The sequence below is a fragment of the Polypterus senegalus genome, chromosome 12 (genome assembly GCF_016835505.1).
Source record: "Polypterus senegalus isolate Bchr_013 chromosome 12, ASM1683550v1, whole genome shotgun sequence".
Lineage (NCBI taxonomy): Eukaryota > Metazoa > Chordata > Cladistia > Polypteriformes > Polypteridae > Polypterus > Polypterus senegalus.
In genome coordinates, this window is record NC_053165.1 from 40,126,421 (window position 1) to 40,143,538 (window position 17,118).

The 17,118-nt window shown below is 36.2% G+C and overlaps 1 protein-coding gene across 1 annotated transcript in view; it reads right to left on the bottom strand.

The window, feature by feature from the left end:
* Nucleotides 1-17,118, bottom strand: part of nup210 (nucleoporin 210) — a 232,127-nt gene that overhangs the window by 171,050 nt on the left and 43,959 nt on the right. The window contains exons 4-9 of the mRNA XM_039770930.1: nucleotides 13,077-13,173; nucleotides 12,588-12,738; nucleotides 10,275-10,407; nucleotides 10,024-10,182; nucleotides 8,703-8,771; nucleotides 4,399-4,505 (exon numbers count right to left, since the gene is read on the bottom strand). Coding sequence (XP_039626864.1) covers nucleotides 4,399-4,505; nucleotides 8,703-8,771; nucleotides 10,024-10,182; nucleotides 10,275-10,407; nucleotides 12,588-12,738; nucleotides 13,077-13,173 — 716 coding nt within the window. The remainder of the gene's footprint in view (nucleotides 1-4,398; nucleotides 4,506-8,702; nucleotides 8,772-10,023; nucleotides 10,183-10,274; nucleotides 10,408-12,587; nucleotides 12,739-13,076; nucleotides 13,174-17,118) is intronic.

A 17,118-nucleotide genomic window follows, 5' to 3' on the forward strand; every position in this document is an offset into this window, starting at 1 on the left:
CATCTTTATTTGTAATACCACAGCACGCTTCATCTCGTCTTTTGTTGTGGGTTTACACTTTGAAAAACGAGAATGCGATGCAAACGCTGCCCGCGATTCCAAAAATTTCTCTGCCTACCTGTTTGTCTCGTCTGACGGTAGCTGAAAAGCAGCATCAGGAGAGAGCAGCCTGAAGTACAGCAGCTGGTGATCGGTCGTGTCCAACAGCAAGCCAGGCCGTCTTGTGAAGTCCAGTAGCCAGATCGGCTGTCAACGGATCAATGTCTGTGTATTTATCCCACGCGGACCTTGTCGTAGATGCATCGGCTGCGCAAAGGCGCTCAACTGGCAGCAGATCTGCTGGCGCGCCATCGGCTCTTGTTTGATCAGCTAATGCCGGCTTCTCACTCTCTTGCTCGATCTCCTGATCACTGTCAATAAAATCCAATTCTGAAAAATCAGAGTCCGACTCCGCGATAATGCGCAAAATATTGTCTGCCGAGTGTTTTCTTTTCTGCACTCGCTTCGCTCCCTTGTCACATGTCGATGCCATCTTGCCATTGTTTACATTTCGCAACTCACACACACGCTAGGATTAGTTGCCGAGTCAACGAGTCTAGCATTCCTCCAAGCACAGAGGGAATGCCTGTGACGTGACAGTGAGATTTGTCGCCATTAACAGCTGATTATCGCCCTCTATCCCTGGATGTCCATTTTAGTCGACATGTGCCCTCAACTCCTCCTGTCGACAAAAGTCGACATCTGCCCTAAAAGAGTTAAGGAGCACATCTACACATGTTCATCCACGCATCCATCCACAATGCAATTGGTGTATAATGGATGGATGGACTGTGGTGGGCTAGCACCCTGCCAGGGGTTTGTTTCCCGCCTTGCGCCCTGTGTTGGCTAGGATTGGCTCCAGCAGACCAACCCCCCAACCCCCGTGACCCTGTAGTTAGGATTTAGCGGGTTGGATGATGGATGGATAGATGGGTAGATGGCTCAGGGTTGCAGGGGACCACTTACACATATGGGCACATTGTCAGTGATGACAACAGTCACAGCAATTAAAGATGGTGGCAAATTTCAAATGAAGTGGTTATTTGGTTTGTCTACATCTGTTAAATGAGCTGCTCCATTTGTTAATACGAAGATAAAAAATATTTAAGATTTCAGTGCTTGAAGCGCATCTCCCATTTAACACAATAAGCACATGTATAGTACAGCAAAACAGCACTGCTTCATTCCGGAATACAAATCTGCAAACACTAAATTTGTGTTGTTCGTTTGGGTTTTTAAAAGTATTGTGACATGAGATTTTGCATATACTGTACATTGATAAATATTTTGTATGTCTTTATTTGTAACTTAGGCAAAGCACTGTAATATTAGTGTTACATTAGTGAGAAGCATTCATGATTACAACCCCCCCACCAGGACTGAGTCTCTTAGAATTTTATGACAGGATTTGGGGGAAGTGCCTCAAACCAGTTTGGCAAGTGTTTCTCTGCTAAAGTCTCTCTCTCAACCCCCCGCAGGAAAGCCAGGCTGCCTAACTGCCAAAATTTACCTTAACATATGGTTTTGGGGGCATGTGTGAAGGTGTTCTATTCCCCCACTGGTCCGAAGTATGGCTGTTTGGAACTGGCTTGTATCAGAAGCCTTTAAGTACCATGACGTCCTATTGGCTCTTGGGGTTGGACAGAAAATCTATAAATTTGCCTGCTTTACCCAGCTCTCTCTCTTATCAAACTGATGCATGAACTGAAAAAGACAACACAATGATGAGCAGAGCTCGGCAGCCATATTCAGACAGGCAGGCAGCCTGTTCGGAAGAAAGCTGACCACAAATGGTGCCTTAACTAGAGACATTTTAAGTAACTAACAAGTCTGTGTGCCGCCTGAAACTACACATCACCATTTATCAGGTTGTATGGTTGCCAATACCAATATTCAAATGTACTTTGCATATTGCTATTATTTATGAATATTATCAATAATATATTGCTTAAACTGTAACTTAATTCCTGCTTGTCTTTTACTAAACCAAACTGCCTGAGGTTTTAGATGTAGAAGGGAAGGTGGGGAGAAGTTATATACTATAATACCTTATAAACAGTGATAAGTCTGTGAAATCTGAGGCATTCTGACAAAGGCTACATATTAATACAATAGGGGAAATAGAGTAAATATTACTCTACCAAGATAAAACAGATAGCAAACTAATGTTTATGAGCATAACCTCTGAAATGTGAAGAACTAAAAGCATTAGTATTTGTCAGTTGCTGGAGAAAAAGTACCAGAGAATAATTTTAAAATGTGTACATGGTCAGATAAATCACATGTCCATCATGATCTCATTCTTTACAAACCCTATGCTGAAATTAAAAGTATGCTGCTTGGTCCAGTGTTTTTTGGAAAAATCTTATAGCAGCATAACTAAGGCACATTGAGGGTCAGAAAACTGATGACAGACCACAGCTGTCATTATGTGACCAAGATCATCTGGAGTAAATCCCTTCTACACCTACTCTTCTTTTTATGTTCAATAATCACTATATGTGGTTTGGCTTATTAGTATACATGCTAGGATAATAGTTTAGAGGTACAGTATATTCTGTGCATTTTCATATGTAAAACAAGATATCCATCAGATTTTGGTTGTTTGACTAATTTACTTTTAGTCGACTAAAATCGACTTTATCAACTAAAATTTATTAAATTTTTTGTTGACTAAAACTAGACTAAAACTAACAATAATTTAATTACTAAACTGTGACTAAAACTAAAATGCAATTTAGTCAGAAGATCAAGACTAAATCTAAATCAAAATGTACTGTGAAAATTAACACAGCATTGAATGGTATCACTAATCATGCTTCAGTGCTCTGCAACTAAACCTGGCATATCACAGCAATTTTGGTCATTCAATGCCATATGCATCAGTTTTTCTTTGAAGTAAAATCTCAAGAAGTTGAGGAAGAGAATCAGTAAATCATTATACAGTCAACTTGGACAAACAAAACAATGACAGCACAAATGATGTAGCGGTGCCATTTTGACTGTACTTGCCCACTTAGTCCCATTACCACTGTAACGTATCAGGTTCCAGATGTACCCAGAGATTGCTTCACACAGCATGTGAAACTTGACATTGAATCATAGATGTCTGGACGCAATGTACTGTTATCCCTGACAGCGTTGCCATGAAACCCATGACACTTTCATCAATACTTATGTCATGGTCAGGAACATTCACATTCGGCATATTTTTGATGACACATGTCCCACAGTTTCTGCACTGGATGATAGGCTTCATCATAGTCGTAATTATTTGTGAAATGCAGGAATTTCATAATGAGTGAAACATGACATTCTATCATAACTGTATTGAAAATGAGTGTCTGCAACAACCGGTTTGTGGACCAGAACCATCTCCGGACTGGTTTACCCACTATGCCATGCATTAACAAGAGATGGAAAAACACCTCCTTGTTGTATACAGCAACATGCAAATGGTTTATGGTGACCTTACCTTTCCAATAATGCCCAGCATAGTAGTCCATTTCAACAACTATTTTCTCCACCAAAATATCATCAACAAATCTCAAATAATCCAGATAATTAAGAACAGGAGGCATATTTAGATCTAGTTTATCTGTAATTGGGTAACGAGGAAGTGCAGAACTGTCACCAGTGTAACCTGAGCATGGGACAATTCCATACACAATTATCACAATTAGCTTCATAGCCTGGGTAAATTTTAAATGGCCGGAGTTAAGATAAGTGCATGTGACTTTTATATTTAAATTAAATTACACATTCACTTACATTCACACACTCTTTACCTGAAATGTTGATGTAAAGGTCCCTTTTCCCAACACTGCCTAAAATCTGACAGGCTAACATATTGAAAAAAATCCAGGAAAGTTTAAGAATATTGGCATAATGTATGGTGTTTACCACCAATACTGAAGAAAAATTATGAAAAACATGCAAAAACCTTTGAAAAAAAATTGTAATATGCAGATAATAGAAGTAGGCTGTTGGATAATTAAATTTGAGGTATAAAAATTATCTATATAGAAATCTTTACAGGACTCATTTTCCTATTAAAATTAAGTGCATATTTTCTCATACTGCTGCATGTTTATAAAGACAATACAATACAACAGCAGCAAACACAAGGTTTTTTTTCTTAGTACAGTTCAAAATGTAAAACAGAACACTCAATTGTGATGCTAAAGGTTGCAATATGCAAAAACCAAAATAAGGCTCTGCCAAGTAGCAACAGGCACATGTGATTAAATTTGTATTAAGTATAGTATATCTCTCTAGGTTTACTGAATGAGAGATTTGTTCTGTTAAATGCACTAATATCTTAAGAGTCTAAATGTTCTCATCACCCTTATTACTCACATCAGACAGGTACACTTTGTTTCCTGTCTTGTCAAAGACCTCAATTAGAATTTCATATTGTCTTCCACTTTCAAGGACCCATCTGTCTCCTGGGCGAAGAGTAAATCCTGTTAAAAAAATATATAAAAAATTAAGAAAACTATTTGCCGCTTTAATGCATTTTTCATAGGGAAAAGGATATTGCTTGTTGCTTAAGTAAACCTAACAACAATTAATCATCTAAAAGAAACATTAAACATGTAAAAGAAAGATTCAGAATAAGGTAAAAGCATAATTTAATTACAACATTAGAAAACAGTTGACAAGAACGGGTCATTCAGCCCATTAATGGAGGGGGGCTCTGGATGTTCTGTCAAAATCCTAATGCAAGGTCACCAGTATTCACTTCTTGGAATTATTTCAATAAATAGCCTCTATTAGTTACAAAAGTACACACTCTCCTAACTACAATAAAATACAGGACATACCACACTATGTTTTCATCATTATTTAGTGAAAAAAGCTGTTCTACTTTCTATATAATAATACCTTTAAAGTAGTATGTACTCCCTACACAAATGACGGCTAGAAATGCTAAAGAGATTAAAATAATTAATCTTCATGCAAAAACTAAAGGTTTCTGGTACATTTTAATTCCTTATTGTATAATAAACTATAATTCTTTTCTGTAATTTTCATTTTTGAAAAGGTAGAAAGACCCTCTCTCCCATTTAATAAAAAGTAGATGTTGCCTCTGTGGCTCTTTTACAGTTTTCCTGCCCAGTTTGCCAGCCTTCGTTTTAGCTGGCAGAAGCTGTCACAATTTATCTTTAGTGTTATAAATATAGTATTTGTGCTATTCTAGTTTTGCAGAGGCTGGAACAATGCTTTTGATATGGTTGAATCTTTGAAATATTGTATTAATATAATATAAATGCGTCTTTAAGGTCACATTAATGCAGTTATGCTTCATGCTTTATACAACATCTCACCTTAAAGCAGTTTGAATACATTTGTGTGTACTTATTTGCTTGTGTGAACCTCATGACACAATCAACTGAAGTAAATATGTAGTATAGAGAAAGTATAGCAATCACAAAAAAAACTGACCTCGACATTTTTATGACTCTCCAAGTTTTGACCATTTTTGCAATTATACCTCTGTGTGTGTGTGTATGTACAGAAACATGGTAACTTGAGAATGCTTTGAGCTAGATAAATGAAATTTGGGATATGGGTGTTATATCAAAAGTTTAGTTTTCTATCAACTTTTGGGCAACATACATCAACTGGAAGTAGTACTTTACCTGAACACATTTCAAAATTTTTCAAATAAACTGGTACATAGTTGAAATAAACAATTCATTGAAATTTTGTATTTTTCATGTGAAATTGCATTATAAGAAGAGAAAAATAAATTTTATATGATTGTCAGTTAGGGTAAGAAACACAGATATAGAATTTCACCTTAATCTGGTAACCGAAATTATATATTAACAGGTATCAGCACTATTACACATGCATTACTACCATTATATAAATAGAGATAAATAATTTAAAATTTGTATGATCATTACTTATTAGATATGAAATTTGACCTTGATCAGGTGACTGGAAGTGGTATATTACAGACTCTTAAAATCTTAGAAAAAGCACCCATGCTTTTATTTTAAGAGTGATGTATGAGAGACTTATTTTTTACTTTTTAGTACACTTTTTAAATTAATAAGCAGTTTTTTTAAAAAAGTATTTTATATACTGTATATATTAATTTTAAAGTAAAGAATAGATAAATCTTTAAAATTTTTAACTTTTCATACCATACCTTACTGGTTTGCGTTACGCATTTACTTCTTTGCCCTAATACGAAATAAAATTCGTGGAATTAAACATGTTTTGATCTTTCATCAATTTTGTACCGTTTGTGAATTGTTTTCCTTATTTTTTGGATTGCCTGGGATTTTTTATTACCTACAATTAACTTTATATTTGAAAATGAGAGTTAAAAAGCAAAGAGCATCGCAAAGGCAGAAGAAAATTAATCAGTTGCATACACGTTTACACTCTTATTTTTCATATAAAAAGAATGAAAAAGTTAAAGACAGGCCTAGAGTAATATGAGATTTGGTAATATATAATTATTCTTCTTATTTAGTAACAGTTTATTAACTACATTGCACATATTATTTTAACTGTTATTTAACTTATCAAAAATGCAAAGAAATTGGATGATACAAACACAAAATAACATTAATTGGAAACAATCAGGTAAAAACTAACGAATAAACTTGAAATTTGAATAGGTAGATGTAGTGTTTCACAAGCTGACAAAATTCATAAAATGTGTGTGTATATATATATATATATATATATATATATATATATATATATATATATATATATATATATATATATATATATATATATACACATACATACATACATACATACAGGGAGTGCAGAATTATTAGGCAAGTTGTATTTTTGAGGATTAATTTTAATATGGAACAAACACAGTGCTATCAGTCAATCCAAAATGTTAATAAACCTGAAACCTGAATGTTTCACAACGGAAATGTGAGTGTGAACATCATCAGGGGAATACATATGTGCACAATTATTAGGCAACTATTAGTGTGCAGATTTATTATGCAACTAAAGGAAAAATGAAAATTTTCCCATCTCACTTGTTTATTTTCATCTGTTATAGTGAGAATAATAAACAAACACCTCAAAATTTACAAATAAACATCTCTGACATTTCAAAAAAATAAATCAATCAATCAATGACCAATATAGCCACCCTTCTTTCCAATAACAGTCATAAGCCTTTCCATTCATGGAGTCTGTCAGTTTCTTGATCTGTTGACGATCAGCTTTTTGTGGAGCAGTGACTACAGCCTCCCAGACACTCTTCAGAGAGGTGTATTGTTTTTCTCCCCGTAAATCTAGCGTTTAAGAAGTGCCCACAAGTTCTCGATAGGGTTTAGGTCAGATGAGGAAGGGGCCATGTCATTATTCCTTCATCTTTAAGGCCTTTACTGGCTGGCCACGCAGTGAGAACTTCGATGCAAGTGATGGAGCATTGGCCTGCATAAAAATCATGGTCTTTTTCCTGTATCACTGTTTGAAGAAAGTGTCTTCGAAAAACTGGCAGTAGGTTTGGGAGTTGATTTTGAGTTCATCTTCAATGCAAAAGGTCCAACTAGCTCATCTTTAAAAATACCAGCTCATACCAGTACCCCACCTCCACGTTGGAGTGGAGCTCTGTGCCATTACTGATCCACAGGTCCATCCATCTGGTCCATCAAGAGTCACTCTCATCTCATCGGTCCATAAAACCTTTGAAAAAATCTGTCTTCAGATATTTCTTGGCCCAGTTTTGGCGTTTCAACTTATGTTTCTTGTTCAGTGGTGGTTGGGTTTCAGCCCTCCTTACCTTGGCCATGTCTTTGAGCACTGAACACCTTGTACTTCTGGGCACTCCAGGTAGGTTGCAGCTCTGGAATATGAAAGTACTGGAGGATAATGGGTTCCTGGTAGCTTCACGTTTGATTCTTCTCAAATCTTTGGCAGCTAATTTGCGTCTTTTGTTCTCAACACGTTTCTTGCGACCCTGTTGACTATTTGCAACAAAATGTTTGATGGTTCTGTGATCACACACCAATATCTTAGCAATTTCAAAAGTGCTGCATCCCTCTGAAAGACTTTTTACAATTTTTGACTTTTCAGAGTCAGTTAAATCTCTTTTTGGCCCATTTTGCCTGAGGAAAACTAGCTGCCTAATAATTCTGCACACCTTGATATAGGGTGTTGATCTCCTTAGGCCACACCCTCCCTCATTACACAAATACACATCACCTGGCGTGCTTAAATCCAATAAGCATTCAAGTTAATACAGCTTGGAGTTGGAATATACGCATTAAAAATGATGATATGGTCAAAATACTCACTTGCCTAATAATTGTGCACACAGTGTGTATATATATATATATATATATATATATTTCATAAAATGAATATATATCATGAAACAATACCCCCAAGGGTCTTGGGTGATGGTAAAACAACACATGGTGACCAAAGTTGAAATGTAAACTGCAGAATTACTATGAAGTACCAAATTTGACATGTAAAAAGCAAATAATTAAATTCTTTAAAATCCAAGTGTTAAAAACTAGCTCTGCCCAAGACAGCCCTACCTAAAGTTACATATATTCAGAGTACTTTTAAAATGCATCAAAATACAGGGAATCATCACTGTCATTTTCATTTTACTTTCCATGAACAGGTTTGAAAATGAATAACAATAAAGTATTACAAACCTAAATATCCAGGCTCCACAACATAAATTGTGCTGTTTGGAAGCCGAGATGCACCCTGCATGCGGACATCTGTTCAATGCTGTTAAGAACCAAGTTCAAATGCTCACAAATGTGTTTACACAAAGAAACTGAAATGAAACCTTTAAATGGCAAGTGTTTTTCCTGTAAAAAAATGTAGAATTACCAGTAATGACAGGGGGGAAAAAAAAGGCACTCTCATATCTACTCATGTTCAGATTAAGAAAAGTTTTCAATCTTCTTTGCTCCATGTGTTTTACAGTACTTGTATTTATTTGTATTATGAATGTATTTATTGAATTTTGTCAGAAATACATCTCCTCAGTACATTACTGGATTTTGTAAATACGGGGAATGGTGCAACAATGTTTTTTTAAATAAAGGTGCACCTATTTTGTTAATACTTTTTTATGGAAGTGTTTAATATTTGTACTTCAGTCTTCACACATTATACATTTCACGTCTGCATTTTGTCATTATAACAAGAAAAAAAAATCTGTTTTAGTTATGTGTTGAACAAGTCTTGCCTCACATTTCCTGTCATCGTACATTTACCCAGATCGTTGTAGACACAGAGCACACAAGAAATGTACAGGGTGGTCCAGATCTAATTATGCAGATTCGGATCGTCTGGATGACTTTGATTTATGCAGGGATGATTCCAGTTTGGCACGAAGACGATTCTTCATGTCGTCAGCTCACACACTTCTCGATGGTCCGAGATTTTTCGGGTGATTTTCCATGTAAAAAACTAATAAGTTATAGCGTAATGAAAATTGCATAATTAGATCTGGACCACCCTATATGTATCCCAAATAACGATATATTATTTACCCTATACAACTCCAAGCACCTCACACCAAGATAAACAGACTTGAGATGGGAGAACTTCAGCTGTGTCGGTGGGTGGAATGGGATAGCAGGCTAGTTGTGCTGATTCGCACATTTGCAAAACAAAAGACACTGATTAGGAGGTGCAAAGGAATTTATGGTAGCCAGGGATTGCAATTTTTTCATAGGCTTCAGGGATTTTAATGTTAAAGGGACTGGAACTTTTAATACAAAAGTCCTTCTAAAGCAAGCCTCGAAAGCTTGCATATTGTAATCTTTTTAGTTAGCCAATAAAAGGTGACATTTTGCTTGACTTTTCACTTAAAAAAAATCCTTTCTTTCAAAAGAGAAAGGTATTCAGAAATATAGCTAATGGATATCCAAGAGGCTGTTCACATTATAAGTTATCTATGAACGGGAGTGATACTCTGGTTTTAATGACCTCAAAACAACTATCCCATCAGAAGGATACTCTTGTGGTCAAGGACTATGTTAGTCTTTCCCAGCTGAAGAGCAGTAACTGTTGAGGTTGCCCGGTCTAATTTTGCAACTGGACGATGAAGGTCTCCATCTTGAGCAACTATGCTGTTCTGCAGTTGTAGCTCATATTGATCACATGGCATAACTACTTCTGGAAAAGAGAAACAAAAGATGGGAGTTTTGAATGGAGTTCAGATTTATATGACAATAACTAAGCCATATTACAATAAAACTAAAGCAAACCTGTAATTTTTCCTTGCCTAAACTTCTGCACCTTGTATTTTATAGATGTTCCAACCAGAAGGTAGATATCACATGCTGGTTTCAGAAGAATATTTTCCAAGATTAAGAGTCTCACTTCAGCTGCTAACACATCCTGCACATGAAATAAAAAAAAACCCAAAAAAGAATCATGTGTAGCTCTAAAAGTACTACAACAGAGGACACTGCTTTGCTATTGAAAATCTTAACATGTCAAAAACAAATTATAACAAAGAGCTCTGAGGGTGAAAAAAAAATCAAAGAACTATGGGGAATTGTTCAAGCATGAGCAAATAACATAATATTCTCAAATTAATTTAATGCAATTTAGAGTCATGGATACTGGAGCCTATCACAACATAACTGGGTACAAGGATGAAAAGGTTCTGAAAAGGTCAGAGGTCCACTTTGCTATCTGCTCTCCACCAAACACACAACAGTGGCACTTACACAAGTCCAGTCAACCCAAGAGGTACATCTTTGTCTTTGTTCCCACATTTCCATGAGTACCCCCACCCCCAAAAAAATAGAATATATAGACTCCACATGGACAATGACTTGGCAAAGGATCCAATTCCAGGAATATGGATTAGTGAAAATTATATTTAATAAACTCCAAATGCTAGAAGTGATTGTACTCTGTTAACCTTTAATTGCTTCATCCTGGGTAGGATGTTACTCTGCATCTAGGACTGCAAGAAGGTCCTCCAACTTACAGGGAAAACTTGGGGATTGATGACAGGATTGGCACTCAAGCCAGAGTAGAAAACCATATACTGTTCCAGTGTGGTGCGGAGGTGTGACCGGCTGCACTCTGGTCTTAATCCAGGTGGTTTATTATGTGGTGGGTGCGGCAATGCGCTATCAGCACATGCTCCCAACCCAACCCATAAAAGGACTCCATACCATATAAATTAATTCACATTGCTAAAAAATGCTCTGACGTAAAAGTAACCAAAAGGAAATAGCGGTCTTAACATACAGTAAAACAGGTTGCTTATCCTATTTTTAGGAAATTTAACATTTCTTTTCACTGCTATGCTGATGATACACAGGTTTATATTCCCATCTGCAACTCTGCAATAAATCAACTGCACAAGTGTCTTTCTGAACTAAGATCCTGAATGGCTAATAATTTTCTTGATCTGAATCAAAATAAAAATGTGCTGGGTCCATCAGCTAAAGCCCAAATTGGTCTTGGACATCTCGGCTCTTTCTATGTCTTTTGCAAACCTCAAGTCTGCAATCTTGGTGTTATATTTGACAGTAACCTCTCTTTTGAGAAACAGGTTAATTCTGTAGTCAAGAGTTGCTTTTTCCTGCTTCGTCTATTAGGTAAGATCAAGCCTTTATCTTCTAGGGATCTTGAGAAAGCTACTCATGCTTTTATCGCCTCGATTACTGCAACTCACTGTATTCTGGGATTAGCAAATCCCTGATACGCAGGTTACAGTTGGTCAAGAATGCTGCCACTCGCTTTCTGGTTGGGGCAAGAAAGTCTGATTCTGTTTCTCCAATATTAGCTTCTTTACAATGGCTGCCTGTCAGTCGAATTGATTTTAAAATCTTGTTGCTAGTTTTGAAATCTTTACATGGGCTTGCTCCTGCCTATTTATCCGAATTGTGCGTTTTACACCAGCCATCTAGAGTGCTTAGATCTTCTGGTCAGTTGTCTCTTCTTGTCCCTCGTACCAAGTGTAAAACTAAGGGGGAACAGGGCTTTTGCAGCTGCTGCTCCTTGCCTGTGGAACTCTTTACCTCATCACATAAAGGAGTCGTCTACAATTGAACTGTTCAAAGCAAGATTAAAGACTCATTTCTATTCACTTGCATTCCGTGACCTCATTGTGATTATGTAACATTACTTCTATTTATTATTTATTTTATTTATGTTCATTTATTTTATTTCTATTTATGTTATTCATGTTAATTGTATGTTTTTCTTTTATTCTATTATTGTAAAGCACTTTGGCCACAGCATTCCTATGTTGTTTTAAATGTGCTATATAAAAATAGATTTGACATTGACATACTATTTAAAGATATTATGTATGAAGTTTCTAACATTAATATATTAGGCTGTATTATATTTTTGGAATTGCCAGGTATCACTGGGGTTTTCAGATTACTTTTTAAACAAACCACTTTTAGAAATGGAGAAGTTCAGAGGTTTAAAAGTATGGTTAAAGATAGACAATTAATGCTAGTTGTAGAAAATACTGCACCTTGGTCAGCTATGCAAGAATTACATTGCATTCTATATACATTGTCAATAAACATGTTCAATATAATTACCTTGTATAATGATTCCTGTATCTTTGCCTTAAGTCTGGAATTCCCCGTTTTCATACCAGATACCAAAATAGTGTCTCCCTGCTTCCCAACCTTTTCCATTTCTGAAATATATGCTGGTGGGGTGTATGTAGATTCAGAAAACTTCAGAACTCTAATAGAGGTTTTGGGGTAGGAAATTGGAGAGGGGTAGGGAGGATGCACAGAATGAAAAAGGAGAATTGTCATTGAGGTAAATGAGCTAAAAAAGGATATTAGAGATATGAGCAACACTGGTAACAGCCAGCTCTCCAGTAGACTGTAAAAAATACAAGGCAGTACATGCACAGTGCTCCAAGGTTTAAAAATCTTTTCCTTTTAGGATCTTGTATTTCAGTTTTAAAACATTTAAGCTTTTTGTCAATCATTCAGTTTGAAAAGTATTACAAACTTCTACAACAAGGCAATCCAATTAATCAAAAAGTAACCAAATTAAGACATACTGACACATACCTAAGTGCATTGTAGGAATCGGAGAAACTTGCAGTTTCCATATCCTTCACAATTGTCCAGTCAAAAACTAGCCCTGCCAATGTGCTAAATGTATTTCCTGGTTGGGGAAAAAAAAAATATTTACTGTGCCTATGATGTTGGAAAAACAAGAATATGGTTATCTGCTAATCATATAAACAATGACAAGAACAGCCATGATATTTTGTACCAACACTGCCAACATTATTCAATAGATAGATTTCTCACCTATATACAATTTGATAAATATGATCTGAAAGCTACTAATTGAGCTCAGAGGTGTCTCATTATACAATATATAGGGTACAATAAATTGTGCAAAGTTATACATCTAGGAAAAAGATAAACAGTATTTTGAATTGGTTCCCATCACATTTTTTCCCAGCGAAAAAAAGAAATTAGTAATGCTAATAATAATAATAATAAACTGTCTTAACAATGATAACAGATAAGCTATTAGGTTTGTCTCATCCAGAACACCCAATATCTATATCTACTTTCTGTCTCATGACTCTTCAATTTATGCACACATATTTAACACAAAGGGCTCTAAAGGATACCAAATCCTGCGTCTTCCAAAATTTAAACACAGTGTAGGTTAAAGAAGGCTACAATAAATCATCATCTGTGACATCAACTGACAATAGTATATTGAAAATGTTTCCTTAATTAGGGACATATCTGGGCAAATGTTGGACCACTGTATTACTGGTAAATTAATAAGTATCGATATGTGCAGAAGCACAAACAAAAAGGCATATAGTGAAGAGTATGATTTCTATCTCGTTGAAAGCCAAACAATTTCAGTTTCAATTCTTACTGCTTTCTTCCAACGTCTAAAAAGTCCACACATCCTGAAAATTAGGTCTTGCAATGCTTCATGTCTTTGCAAAATAGTCTTTGTAAAATTATGTGGCCTTTTTGCATCCTAAATGAATGAAAAAACAATTGTATCTCATTCATTTTACCAGTATTAATTATCCTAGCTAATGCAAGATGAAGAGATCAACTAACAACTTGTTTGAGGTTTTCCATTAGATTGCAAAAATTAAATCTGAACTAATTGTAACTAAGTTCTTGATATCTGAACAAATTTGAAACAATCAAAAAAAAAAAATACCTAGTTTAACCAGACATGCATGATGTTCATTGGAAACAGTGTAATCTTCTAAATCCAGAAATTCTATCCAATAAATCAAGTATACTGTATCAACATTGATAAGTATATATCATTAAGGGAGACCACCATCCCATGTGATCCTCTTACTCTCTTGCTGTTTGTTAAGCCAATTATCCAGTGGTATGAAATCAATCGCAAAAAGCATGATGCTTTCATGTTTGAGAGAGAAATACTAAGATTTACTGTATATTGTTTATACTGGAATATAATTTTCAATAAATACATATGTTAGCTATAAACCAAAATTTGTATTGCACAGTGAACAGATGTTCCCATTCACCTCTGTCAAAAGCTTTTTCTATTTCCAGAGATAGCAAGACCTCTGGAAGTTTTAGAAGCTAAACAGTTGGCAAATATTTGACAATAGGGGACTGCTCTTGTGATATTAAGCATGGGAGTATTTTAGTACTTTTAGTACTTTTTACTCTGTTGCTCAGCAGAGAAATGAGATTGTAAGATATGCACTTCAAGATGCTTTTATTATTGTTAAGAGAAGGGGGTGGGGGGGGTGTTGGGGAGAGAAAAAAAACAAAAACACGAAATAGTAATTGATGCCTGACATCATTTTAGTAAAGTGTTATCTTGTCCTAGCTATCATTAACACAGCACATTTTATAAAATTCTGATAGACAGCCATTCAACGTTTTCCACTTTTCACATTGTTTGCCACATACAAATCAGGCATACAGTTCAATATGAAGTGAAATGCTTAGTTGCTCAAATCCAAGGACTGTGCCTTTAAGAATAATGTAAAACAAAAATAACATTAATACATGACTTTATAATTATCAAAACTCATTAAAATAATTTTAAAAATAAAATAACTTAAACAACAATGTAAGAGAGTTAACAATAGGGCTTATTTAAGTTGCAGATGCCCTGTGGGGAAAAAGCTCCTCCTCAGTCTCTGTGAACTGGATTTTACTTAGTGGTAACATTAACCTGGCAACAGCACTGAAAAGACGTCGTTGGGATGGCTGGTATCTCAAATAATTTTTTTGACCTAGTCCAACATCACTTGGTACAGATGTCCCTGAAGTGAGGAAATGTATACACAGTAAAGCACTGATTTGACCACACAACTCTCTGTACAGTCTTGTAGTCCTGTTCCCAAACTACACAATAATATTTCCTGATAGGATATTTTCAGAGGTGATGTGTAGAAGTTCCTTAGTAATAGGGAGGGCAGCCTGAAATCCCCGAGACCTCTGAGGTGGTGAAGACATTGTTGTGCCTTCTTTACCAATGTGCTACTGTACTTGGACCAGGTTAGGTTCTCTGTGATGTGTACACCTAGGCATCTGAAACAGTCAACCCTCTCTAACAGAGTTCTGTTAATACTGATGGGTGGTAGTGCCTCTGCTGTTTTCACCTGAACTCCACAATGAGCTCCTTTGTCTTGCTGGCATTCAGACTGTTGCCCTGACAGTAAGTAAGCCTGCTCATTTGTTGTTAGATATCAGGCCTACCACAGCTGTATCATCAGCAAACTTGACAATGATGTTCTGTGCAGCAGTGCAGTCATTTAAGTAGGAGGAGTACAGCAGAGGACTCAGAACACAGCCCTGTGTAGCCCTTACGTTGATGAGAAGTGGCTGCCCCAGTCAAAAACTCTCTGGGGTCTGCCCGTCAGGAAGATAAAAATCCAGCTACACAATGAAGTGAATGCATGCCCCTTAACTTGGGGATGAGCTTAAATGGGTTTATTATGATAAATGCAGAACAACAGAATTAAAAAAAAAAAAAAAATGGAAATAATTCCCTCTTATCCAGGCAGGCCAGCACTGTATAAAGGATCAAGGTGATGGCATCCTCTGTAGATCTACTGGAGGAATAGTCAAACTGTAACGAATCCAGTTCTTTTGCCAGAGAAAGGCTTATGTAACTTTTAACTAGCTTATCAAAACATATCATTGTTACAGGCATTAGCATGACAAGACAACAGTTATTCAGACAGGTTGGACTTGCTTCCTTAGATATAGGGGCAAATTAAAGTATGATGGTACGACAAACTGGGTTAGAGAGAGATTAAATATTACCATTAACACTGGTGGACCCTGATCACCACAGTTCTTAAAAACAAGTTCTGGAATGCCATATGGACCTGCCGCCGTTCAGGTGTTCACTTTCCTGAAAGCTTACCTCAAATCATGTTCCAACAAACTAAGCGCTGTTCGGAATGGTTCTCCTTCCGCTGATGTGTTGGATCGCTAGTTGGAAATAGCAACTCACCGTGGTGGGAGTAGTTGCTTTATGGGCCATTACTTTATGCAGACCTTGCCACCTGCACCTAGGATCAGACTGTTGAAATTGCCCTTTCAATTTCTCCCTATATTGTTAAACCACTTTCACAGCTCTCCTTAAATTGTACAGGGCGAATTGTAATCAACCATATTCCCAGGCACAAGCCCAGAACTACTGTATATGCAATGGTGCATGCATTAAGTGCATCATTACTGTAGAAGTCCCTACTAATTGTGCTCCACGCTGCTCTCGCTTTTTAAATTCTAGTATATCCGATTTTAAAACCATATTCTCTAGTCTTGATGTGCATGTCCAAAATGATGGTAACGATGATTCTGTCTTAGAATTTAAATTCTTCTTGTAAAACGGTTTTAGACTCAATTGCTCCGCTCAAGAAATGCTGTAATAAGGGTAGACCTGCTCCCTAGCTAAATGAAACTATGTGATCGCTGCGCCATGCCTGTTGAACTGCGGAACGGAGTTGGAAAAAAGATGGACTGATTGTTTCTAAACAGATTTTTAGGACTTCTCTATTCAACTTCCAGGTTGCAGTTAAGAAAGCTAAACATGATTTCTTCGCCGATTTATTATCCCGTCATT